The 12,233-nt window shown below is 30.2% G+C and overlaps 1 protein-coding gene across 1 annotated transcript; it reads left to right on the top strand.

Moving 5' to 3' along the window:
* The first annotated feature begins 6,846 nt into the window (after positions 1-6,846).
* LOC111707264 (uncharacterized) lies at positions 6,847-11,385 on the top strand. Its single transcript, XM_023480333.1, has 5 exons — positions 6,847-7,670; positions 9,224-9,271; positions 9,856-9,906; positions 11,017-11,101; positions 11,236-11,385. Exons 1-5 carry the CDS (start codon positions 7,663-7,665, stop codon positions 11,368-11,370), a joined length of 327 nt encoding a protein of 108 aa, XP_023336101.1. The 5' UTR covers positions 6,847-7,662; the 3' UTR covers positions 11,371-11,385.
* Positions 11,386-12,233: the final 848 nt, after the last annotated feature.

Below are 12,233 nucleotides of genomic sequence, written 5' to 3'. Positions count from 1 at the left end.
TACCAGTTATGAAAATAGTTCAAATATATAATATATAGTTCAAATGTTATTGAACATAAATCTAGGTCAAATACACCATAAAAAATAGTTTGGATAAACATAAAAATATTTTAAATTAACATAAAAATAGTTTTAACAAACCTTAAAAATAGTTCAAATGAACATAAAAATAGTTCAAATGAACGTGTAAATATGAAATAGCTTAAATAAACCTTAAAAATAGTACAAATGAAAATAAAAATATTACAATGAGCATAAAACTATTATAATAAATTAAACATAAAAGTAGTAAAAATGAAAATAAAAATAGACCAAATGACTAGGTCCAGTAGTTCCCCCCCCCCATCTATCTATCTATCTGGGCCTCGGTTTATTGGGCTGACTGGAAATGCATTTTTTCCTTGCAACACTGCACCAGTCTCATACATAAAAGTATGGAAGCTGCTGATAAAGTGAACAAAATCTGGTGAATAGAGGATAGATGTTTAATGAAGGTTATGTTGTAGATGGAGGCTAAATGTTAGATGGATGCTAAATGTTAGATGGATGCTAAATGTTAGATGGATGCTAAATGTTAGATGGAGGTTAAATGTTAGATGGAGGCTAAATGTTAGATGGATGCTAAATGTTAGATGGAGGTTAAATGTTAGATGGAGGCTAAATGTTAGATGGAGGCTAAATGTTAGATGGAGGCTAAATGTTAGATGGAAGCTAATGTTAGATGGATGCTAAATGTTAGATGGATGCTAAATGTTTGATGGAGGCTAAATGTTAGATGGAGGCTAAATGTTTGATGGTGGCTAAATGTTAGATGGAGGCTAAATGTTAGATGGAGGCTAAATGTTTGATGGTGGCTAAATGTTAGATGGAGGCTAAATGTTAGATGGAGGCTAAATGTTAGATGGAGGCTAAATGTTAGATGGAGGCTAAATGTTAGATGGATGCTAAATGTTAGATGAAGGCTAAATGTTAGATGGTGGCTAAATGTTAGATGGAGGTAAGATGAGGTTAAATGTGAAATGGAGGTTAGATGTTTAATGGAGGCTAAATGTTTAATGGAGTTTAAACGTTTAATGGAGGTCAAATGTTTAATGGAGGTTGAATGTTTAATGGAGGTTAAATGTTTAATGGAGGTTAAATGTTTAATGGAGGTTAAATGTTTAATGGGGGTTAAATGTTTAATGGAGGATAAAGGTTAGATGAAGTTTAGGAGGAGGTTAAAAGCGTAATATAGGATAAATGTTAAATGGAGGTTAAATTTTAGATGGAGGTTAGGCCGAGGTTACATTTTAAATGAAGGATAAGTGTTTGATGGAGGATAAATGTTAGATGAAGGCTAGGGATAGGGTTAGGTGTTATACTCCATGTTATTTTTTTTAATACAAGGTTACACACAAAAAAATGTAACTTCTTTCTTAACCTACTTTTTAAGATCGTCACGGCTCACGGCATTCTATCATGATACTTTAAAACACAGTTTCTTATTTATAAATCTGCGTAAATTGTTTTCAATAGATTTTGCAAGAGGAAGATTAATTCTGTCAATCTTAGTTAGCTGTATACTTATAGTTGTCCTAGTCTTTAATTGACAAATAGTATTTCACGTTTATTTTGATTTTTATTCAAGTACAGACAAACTGCAGAAATAAGAAAGATATAAGAAAATAACAAAAAATAGACCCAAAAAGTGAAAAAAGGACAAAAAACAGGGAAAAAATAGAAGCACAAGACAAAAAAATTGCACAATATACAAAAAGACGGAAAGGACAAAAAGGAAAAATACCGTATAAGAAAGGACAGAAAATAAAAAAGTATATTTCATGTTTTTTATAATTCCTTCTTGTTTCTTTACTTGTCAGATTGGAAATATTTTAAAACTTATTTCATTTTTTTTTTCATAAACACATTATGTTGAGTGTTGAGGTACATAATTGTCCAGATATGATCTTAATGCTAGTTGATAAAAAAAAATTCCAGAGGACTGATATTCCATTTTTGCCAATAAATTGCATTGATGATACTAATACCGTAAAAATAGTTTAAGAATAAACTCTCAACAACATTCATCAATTCATTTGTTGCAACCTCCTTGAGACTAAACCAAGAAATTGCATTCTCCTCTCCTACGGAGGATGATGTTTAGTTAGATCTAGATATATAGATAGATAGGTAACGAGATAGATAGATACAAGGTGAGGACTTTGGAGGCAGTCTTACACTAGCTGTAGTGAGAGAAGCAACATAAATCACATCAAAATACAGCGCAAAAACTTCAAGTGATTCATGTACTGTACTGTAATTAACATGCACTTTAAGGTGTTGGATTGAACTTAGATAACAACTGTATTTTGTATTTGAAAGGAGAAGAACTGTCGCACGGTGACTTTTGTGTTGTTTTGTTTAAAAAAGAAAAGTAACTAGTATTGCGGAGTTGCATAATACTTGGAAGTTAAATAAAAAAACGTTTAAAAATTAAAAAGTTCCAGAAGATATGATAAAAAGTTTAATGAAGCCAATTCAAAGACGATTACTTAATGTCTGTTAATGGAATTAAGTGCTAGAATAAAATCAATGACAGTAATATCACAAATATTTTTCCATTTTGCGTTTACGAAGCTTTAAGCAGAATGGCAGAATGTGAAAAATTTATTCGCCGGGGTTTGCACCTGATATTTGATAGTTGGTAACTTCATTTCAATGAAAACATACTCACTTCAAGACTGACTGAGCATCTAGATGCATTTAACAGTTAACACACATTTAAAAAATCTTGAAGAAAAAAAATTGGCGCCAAATTCAGCCATTTTTCTATATTTGTACTGATCAGGTTTCTAATTAATCATTATAATGGAAGCTCATCTTTCTAAAACCTCAGGTTTATTTGAAGTACCGGACTGACATTCAGGCTGCTATAGTACAGTATATGTATATTGTAAATGCACAAAATATAGATAGCTGAACGAAACAGTAAACAAATTAAATAATTCAAATCATTGAAAAAATTTTAACAAATTTAAATTGTAGTTTAAGAAAATCTTAATATTAATTAAATAATTAAAATTATATCAGAGAAAGTCAATTAAGTATATTTTGGAGATAATAACAAAAAAATTTGTTATTAAAAATAATGTCGATTGCAATCAGCTAAATTAACAGAATCAACCTGTTAATTTAGTTTTCGATAGAAAACTGTTTTGCTTGTTAAGAACATAATAATGAACCAAACTATTATTTTGATATAAAATAAAGATACAATTACCAAGTTTGGTTAATAATGCTTTAATTATCAAAAGTTTTTTGTTTTTGCATAGACAATAGACACTAGACAGTGTTTCAGTAATGGAAGTCTCAACTCAACGCAATTGAATCGACGTTTATCTCTAAAGGAGTATCTTCGATTTTCTATCCGAGAATTGCAGCTTGGAATTTTTTAGACAATTATTATTTTAAAATTATATTTCTAAAATTTTTAATTTGCCGAGTAAATTTAATATGTAGACTTCAGTTGTAAATAAATGATGACGGTGCAGAATTACAGAAACATAAAATAGAAAAAGAAACATATTCATGTATTTTACCTTTCAAATATTCTGTCTCAGACGATCTCCAGGAAGGTGGGGGGGGGGGGGAGAGTTTAGGGATATTTTTAAGACAGTTTTATTTTTTTAATTTATCAAAAAAAAAATATTTTGTTTTTATCAAAATACACCTTTTGATCTCTCATCAAAAATATATAAAACAAAGCGTATTTACTTTTCTTAAACTATTTACATTTTCATTGATGAAATTGAATCTGCTTCTGTATTATGTGACACAAGCATGGTCGACACCATTTTTTATTTTGCCATTAACCAATTAAAATAAGTGCTTCTGGTATCTACATTTAGGTTTATCAGGATTCAAAACCATTTAACTTTGTAGTTTTCAGAGTCATTTTAGTCATTTTTTTCTCTATTGAGTTAAAGAATTAAATTATTAAGTGCTACTGCTAGTATTTTTTAAACAATTGTAAAAAAAAATATACAACAGCAAGAATCATTCAGATTTTTTCTTTATTGTGTTGATAAATAAAATAAATTGACTTTAAGATGTTTTTAGTAAGTGCTTCTTCTACAATATGGTTAAAAGTTAATGTTTGAGTTCATTGATCTAATATTGTTCATTGAAAATGAATAATAGATTTGAAACTTAAAATTGATCACGAAAAAGACGAAAATCTAGACGGAGGATAGACTTGGCATTTAACAAGATGACACAGATTTAAACTCTGAACTCGGATTGTTTTTTAATTTTTTCCTAGCTTTGGGTTGTTGTTACTTTTTCAACATTAAATCATTCAAAGTGTTCAGAAACTTTGTTTTCTCTGAAACCGGGATTTTTATTAAGATAGATTTTACTAAGAAGAAGCAAAGAGAAGATGAAGAACTTGCACTTTTGCGAATTCAGGAATTCGCAAAAGTTTTTAAAAAAAATTACCCTTTTCTTTGCCAACCTTCACCTGTGAATCAACAATTAGAACCCCTTCAACCTCTTTCTTAACCTTCATGTAAAATAGACCCCCCCCCCTTCCTCCCTCCCCAGTTCCCAACTTTTCCTGTAAAATACCCCTCCCTCTATTTCCCAACTTTCTGACAACGTAAATGACGCCCCCTCCCCCCTACCCTTCCCTCTTCAAGCAATCCCTGTCTACCATTTTTTTCGTTGTTCTAGGAACCCCCTCCTCCTATACTTTGCATTCACGTGGTTACATTAATCTGTCTGCACTCGTCAGCCTCTTGAGCCTCGCTCCAATAGATGTATTAACCTCTATTCTCTCTCTTAATCTGTCTGAACCCGGCATTAGTCAAAACCTAGCTTTTCCTTTTTTCTGATTATTCTAAACCTGGGATATTTAACAGTCAACACTTGTAAGAATTATACGAATTCAACCTTTTAGAATTTGTACAATTCCGTATGAGAGCTCTCCAATCGAACAGTTCTCATTCTCATTTTTATCTGAAATATAATAAACATTTTAGGGTTACTAATACTACGCCGAATGATATGGAAGTGAAGGCTTAAAGGCCTTACAGGCTCCGATGAAGACTTGGTGCCGCGCTCTGCTCGTCCACCGCTCCTTCACGAGCTCTCGATTCATTTTGCGCTCACTCGTACCAGGCGCGTTTTAAAGTTCAAAAGGGAATATGCCTGACAATTTTAGATGAAGCTTATGTATCAAAAATTGCTGTACTAAGAGAAACGAATTCGCAGGATTGTAATCCGGCGCAGACACTTGCCTCGGAAAGTTCCGTTTACGGAACGGACATGTGAAATTAACAAACGGATAATCGTTTTAAATTGTTAACTAACAGAAATAGCCGTTTTTAAAAAAGAAATGGACGTGTTTTAAAATAACGGAGACTTTCATTCTGTTTTCTGCTTAAAATTGCATGAAATTTTTATGTATTTCGATGTTTTTAAACTCAGTTTTCTGTTTTTTTTCTCATGATTATTTGTTGAGTTCTATAAAAATGTTATGCATTTTGATGTTATTTAATGTTGTCTTTATTTTTCCCCAGCTATTTTTACATGAAATAATCGTTAACGGCTCGTTAACGGCTTGAACCGTTAATCATTTCTAAATTATCTTCCTTTAATGCCATTAATAATATTGAAATCGTTAACGAACGATAGTTTTTGAAAACAACGGAAAATACCGTTAATGAAACGAACGTTTCCGTTTTTAGCTAGAAAACTAACCGTTAACGAACGGCTTGAAAAAAAAGTCAGAATGTGCCCAGCCCTGCACTTACCACTTCCTTTGGGATAATGGATTAATTACTTCAATAGATTTAGTAATTTTAAAGTTTCATCATAAATGCAATCCTTTCCCACGAAAGTCTGCAGTTTCTGAATAAATCTAGATTTAAGGTTAGTTATGACCGGGATCAGTTTTCGATTAAAATATGGATCAAATCTTCAATTTTTTATTTATGGATCCAGTTCTTAGTTTATTTATGGAGCCAGTCTTCAATTTATTTATGGATCCAGACTTCAGTTTATTTATGAATCCAGTCTTCAGTTTATTTATGGATCCAGTCTTCAGTTTATTTATGAATCCAGTTCTCAGTTTATTTATGGATCCAATCCTCAGTTTATTTATGGATCTAGTTCTCAGTGTATTTATGGATCCAATCCTCAGTTTATTTATGGATCCAGTCCTCAGTTTATTTATGGATACAGTTCACAGTTTAATAATGGATCCTGTCCACAGTTTATTTATGGATCCAGTCCTCAGTTTTTTTATGGATCCAGTCCTCAGTTCATTATGGATCCAGTTCTCAGTTTATTTATGGATCCAATCCTCAGTTTATTTATGGATCCAGTTTTAAGTTTATTTATGAATCCAGTTTTCAGTTTATTTATGGATGTATCCCTTAGCTTGGCTATGAATGTAATTCACTGTTTTTTCATGAAACCATTCGCCATTTTTGGTCAACCTGGACTGTTTTTATATGAATCCAGTCTACAGTTTGTCTATGAATCCAATCTTTATTCTAATTATGGATCCAGTTTTACAGCTAGTGTATCCCAAAGGTCTAAGTGTAGAATGAATGTTCTATCATGAAATGCTAGAGTTGCATTCCTTTAGAAAAGTAATAAAGCAAGTTAGACAGAAATTTATATATATACTTATTACAATGTATTTTTATTTTCTTTAAAAAGATCTCAGCTCCTTGAAATTTTGAAAGAAAAGAATTTTCTTAGTATTTTTGTTTTTATATAAAATTCACTTTACATAATTTGCATCATAAAAACGTATTCTAGAAATTCTTTGTTGACAAAAGAAAGTAGTGATTTCTAAAAACAAACGAAAGATAGAGTAAATCAAGTTAATCTTGAAAGAAACCCTTGTTACCTTGTACGTGAAGTTTGGGTTTAGATTTTAAAACTTTTGGAACTAATTCTTTGGAGTGGAAAAAAGTGTACAAACACTTGACATTTTTATTGTACATTACATTTACATTGTATACTGTACACGGGGACAGTAAAAATTCTACAATAAATCTACCAATTTCAATATCCCACAAAAAATAAAAAAAATCATTGAAAGACTTATTTTTAAGACTAACCAAAATTAAGATTGAATCATTTTCCCGAGGATTATGTAGACCCCACCCTCCTTACTCCCTATATTTGAAAACAATGAAAAGTTCTATTTTTCCTCTCTAGAAATTGGAAACTTGTAATTCAGACAATGAAACAAACTTTATTTTACAATCTATGTATATAGTACAGCACATGAATGGTAGATGGGCCTAACAGTTTTCTCTGTACAATGGTACATATACAGTGTGTGTGTACACTGCACACTATAATTTTTGATGTATAATACACATTTTAGAAAAGTTAAAGGGATTTTTATCGTGATTTAAGATGACCCTTCAATTAAAGTTCCACATATCATATAAATCAACGATTCTTTAGATAAAAGATTAAAAACATTGTCGCATTTGAACCGTTCAAGAATTATTTATAAATAACAGACATAATATTACAAATACATATCTTGTTAAAGAAAGATAATGTCTGGTGTACATGAGACACAGAGTATAGAGAGAATACAGAGAGAGCAGTGGATTCAAAATACATAGTTGACAGAACTATTAACACTCCAGAGTTATGTTCAGGTTAGTCATGCTTTGAATTTTAAATCATCTAAAAAACTTTTTTATTGTTCTAAAATTCAATGCCAAATTGCCAGGGAATAGGAATAAAAGGAAAGGAAATGGCGCTGGTCTGGCACGAGAAAGCCAGTCGCACTGCTTTGCTGACCATTACGGTAACCTTACACACACTCTTCTGGTACAGACACACAACATGACTACAGTCAAGGAAACTGCAGAACAATGTCGTCAATTAAAATTAAACTTGAATAACGAGTAGTTAATTGTAAACGTTAATCAATTTATATTCTTTGCATGGAAATTTGGCTTTATAGTGTTGACTTAAATATGTAAATAATATATTACATGCATATTCAACTTATTTTTAAGTAAACAATTAACAATAAACAAATGTACTCTCCTAGCTAGACTGTACAAACCTACAGTACACACCTTTGGAACGGTAACCTTACACACACTCTTTTGGTACAGACACACACACATGACGTTTCCGCCCCCTGCAAATTTCCCTAGATGTACTTTGGTCACACAGACATCAAATATTTCCAGTACAGAAATCATTTCAACTCAAGATGAGACACGACGTGAATCCATAGTATAATAAATAATGCTTTGGTATATGAGTTTAAAAGTGAACTAAAATTGTAGATTATTATTAAACTTCTGTTCTTTACTAATGCGAAGTTTGATAATGCGATTCTCTTGGCTTTGAAGAAAGAAAAATTGATACTAAAAATCTACTAAATCTTATTTTAGAATGAATGGATAAAAGAAACCTTTGTAAAATGAAGCGTTTATGCTTTTCTGTTCTTTTTCTTTCATGTACCTTATTCATACAAATTTATTGACCTGTAACGTCAAGTAAATTTAATTTCGCGGTAGATATAATTGCTTTAAACATGATTGCTAGAAATTGAACCAATCGCGTTTTCTTTAAAGTTTGATAATAAAATGAGGGAGGGGGGTTTTATGAAATTAATTCATTTTTTTGCTCTTTTAATCTTAAATTTAATTTTGTGATGGAGAATTTTGATATTAGAAAAATCTAAAATTTAGTTTTTTATTAATTTGATTTTAAGTAGAACCGGATAATTCATATCTTGATTAATAACATTCTTATCAACTGAGTTCAATCAAACCGATCTAACCGTATTTTATCAATTTTTTTCAAACTCATCTTAACAGTTGTATACAGAACTAGGTCAAAAAACGAGGATTTAAACTTTAAAAAATTCATAGTTTATATCCTTGGCATATTGTTTAGTTTCGCGTAATATAATTGTCATTATTTGATCCAGGTATCACTAGAAACATTGTGCGTAATGTGCAACATTTTGTACAGTACATAATGTACAGTACGTATAGATATTCTAGACTAAGAGTTATTTTTAAGCTTTAAACAATCAATAATTTATAACTTTTTCCTCCAGATAAGGAAATCTGCGAAAATATTAATAACAAACCCGCTTCAATGAAATATTATTAAAATATATCTATCTTTCTATCAACCTATCATCTATCTACCTATCTATCTATCTATCTATTTATCTATCTAGATACCTGATACTGCTGACAATGCTAAGCAAAGAATATACATCACAAAGGTAAAATAATAAATAAAACAACGAATAAAAATAAATAAAATATTTAATCAAATGATTGATCAAGTTGTAGACTATTAATGATTACAATATTACGAAAAATATAAATTGTTTTTAAACAAAATTGAAATTATTAAGTATATCAAATAAATAAGATTTTTATATAGGTAAATCAGTCAATAAATGATAAATTTTTAAAACGAACTGAGTTTTTGCCACAAACTCAAATTTTCCAATCCCTATATCTTTGCATTCACATGGTTTAAACCTTTGGTATTTTAAACTAAGTCTTGTTAATCTATCAGAATTCATAATTTGAAATATTGAGGGTCTACTACATTGGATTGCAAAGATGTATGGATTAAAAAACTAGAGTTTAGAATAATACCGCAGGACAAAACTCTACATGCATGGTCTTTAGTAACATTGAACAACTATAAGAACCCAAAACTAAATCATCATTTTCAATAAAGTTGAAACTGTTTTCTGCTTACATATTGTAACTAACTGCTTAACTTATTGATTTGACAAGTCATCTCTATGTAACCCTGTATTATAATAAGTATTTATAAATTTTTCTGTTTTAGAACAATTTTGGCGGGGAACAATTCTTCTCCTCTGATACAGTCAGATACTAGGTAATATCTTTTCAAATGAACAAGTCAAATTAAAGTAAAGGAACAAAGTCTTCGCCAAAAACTCTGATTTTTCCAATAACTCACTCTAGTTTATGAAATACAAAAAAAACATGCTTATTTTGAAGCAAAAATTGGATGGCTGCCAATTAAGCAACAAAAAATCACTTTTATTCAACAAAAAATCGCTTCTATTAAAAAAATCGCTTTGTTCAACAAAAAATCGGATTTTTAAAATCAACAATTTTAATGAATGAAAGCGATTTTTTGTCGTTTATTTGGAAACCATTCAACTTTTTTTTCAATTGAATAAGCTCTCTTCAGCTCAATGTATTAGATATTTTAAACTATAAATTTTTTTATATCTATATATAAATTTGGCTTGTTTGTCTGTCTGTTTGTTTGTCTGTTTGTTTGTTTGTATCCAATAAACGTCAAAACGGCTGAACCGATCGGGCCCAATTTTTTTGTGGGACATCTAGGGAGCCCAGGGAAGGTTTATGAATCATCAAAATTTCAAATATTTGTCTCTATCAAAATTCGATCGTCATTAAATTTTTTAAAATTTTGAAAATCCGCGAAATTTTTTGTAAAAATCCGCGAATTATTTTTGTTTAGTTTTACGATGTACACAAAGAGAACATGTTTACAATTAATTTAGAAGATGGGCGCGAAGCGCCCTCTAAGGCTAGAAAGAAGGGCGCGAAGCGCCTTGAATTTCTAGTTATATTATATAATTTTATAATATAAAAGGTTTACACCAACGGCTTACATATATTTAAAAAATAGAAAATTTGAGTTTGTGGCAAAAACTCAGTTCTTTTTATGTTAGACGGATTTCTCACCTGTTCTTAATTACAGAAAAAAAGTTTAAGATTTCTTAAAATATTTGCATTTGTTATACTTTTCAGGCTTATATATCAATTAGCGACAATTTAAAATTTAAAGGAAGAACAAAGACGACATTGATTTCACTTATATTTGATTCTATGTGAGTTATATTATTGGTCTTAATACATACCAGACATGCTTGGCCAAACCTAAATGAGCCAAAATAAAATAATTTCTAAAAGATCTGGTTTCAGCTGCCAAAACTTATTTCCTTTTGTTTAGAGTTCGATTAAGCTGCAGAACTGATACACAGTGGTTCTTCTGCTTGTGGCATAGCCCTTCACAGGACATTCAGTGTGCAATACAGGTATTATTATTATTATTATTACTATTATTATTTTTTTATGTTATTTTGATTATTATCATTTTTATTATTACTATCATTATTATTATTATTTTTATTAAGATTATTATTATTATTACCATTATTTTTATTGTCAGTATGACCAGCCTACCAGCGTGTGTAAGGAGAACCCGCGTGTCCAGCTGGTCGGGGGGTCAACCTACTGTGATATAATTATCCAGGTATGCTTTAAAGGTACTGTCAACTGTCGACTGTCAAGTGTCCCCTTATAGACTCTGTCTTTCCTTTATCAAGATTCGGAAAAAGGAACTGAACACGTCTAACCTGTAAATCTTTGCAACCTGATGATGTATTAGCTTTGATATTTTCGAAACTATGACTTTTTGACTTAGTAGAGTTTTAGGTATTAATGGCCTTCACATAAGGTTGCATTAGATTTTGAGAAAAATGATAATTCAAAATGGCCTTGATAATTAAATCATAAATTAGATATTGATACGAATAGTATCAAGCAAAATAATTAAGAAAAAATGCATACCCTCACAAAAAAAATTGTTAGTGGTAACTTGCCACTTTTCATCGTTTGAGTCCTTACTGTTTAAGTTGAACACTCTAATGGAGCAATGCCGTGAATGATTAAAGTATATTACCAAGCTTCAATCAGAAATAATGAATCTTATATGTTGCTTTGTAGCGGTTAAAAACTACGAGAACATATAATTTACAATCTTTGCCAGAAAATAATTCAGAAAAGATAATGGATTTTCAAAAAATAGGTTATTCTTGGTTTTTGTGTTCTTTGAAATTTCATTTGCTTTTAAATGTTTTGAATTTTAGTTCATGCAAAGTTTTTTGTTTTTATTATTTTCGTATTTTAGAGAAAAGAATATTTGAAAAGTTTATAAAATATTATGAAATGTTTCTTTAAATGTTATTGAAAGGATTTAAAAACAATCTAAATATTTAGTTTCTAGAATTCTATTGAATCAATGTAGGTTTTTACAGATCAGACTTTACAGCATCTATATTTTCAAATCAAATATTCACGCACAAAAATCCGATCTTTGGAAACTTTCCTCAAACTTTACATTTCTACGACCTATTTTTTAACTTTTTAAATTTTAAAGCAATTTAT

The sequence above is a fragment of the Eurytemora carolleeae genome, unplaced genomic scaffold (assembly GCF_000591075.1).
Source record: "Eurytemora carolleeae unplaced genomic scaffold, Eaff_2.0 scaffold737, whole genome shotgun sequence".
Classification (NCBI taxonomy): Eukaryota; Metazoa; Arthropoda; class Copepoda; order Calanoida; family Temoridae; genus Eurytemora; species Eurytemora carolleeae.
The sequence above is the reverse complement of the archived record's forward strand: the minus strand, read 5'-3'. Positions and strand labels throughout refer to the sequence as shown.

Bases quoted from the DNA above. Each gene is read 5' to 3' on its own strand.
- LOC111707264 (XM_023480333.1), top strand. The intron at 9,272-9,855 runs GTAAAATAATAA...TTTCTGTTTTAG, and splicing joins AAAGAATATACATCACAAAG to AACAATTTTGGCGGGGAACA. The intron at 11,102-11,235 runs GTATTATTATTA...TTTTATTGTCAG, and splicing joins ACATTCAGTGTGCAATACAG to TATGACCAGCCTACCAGCGT.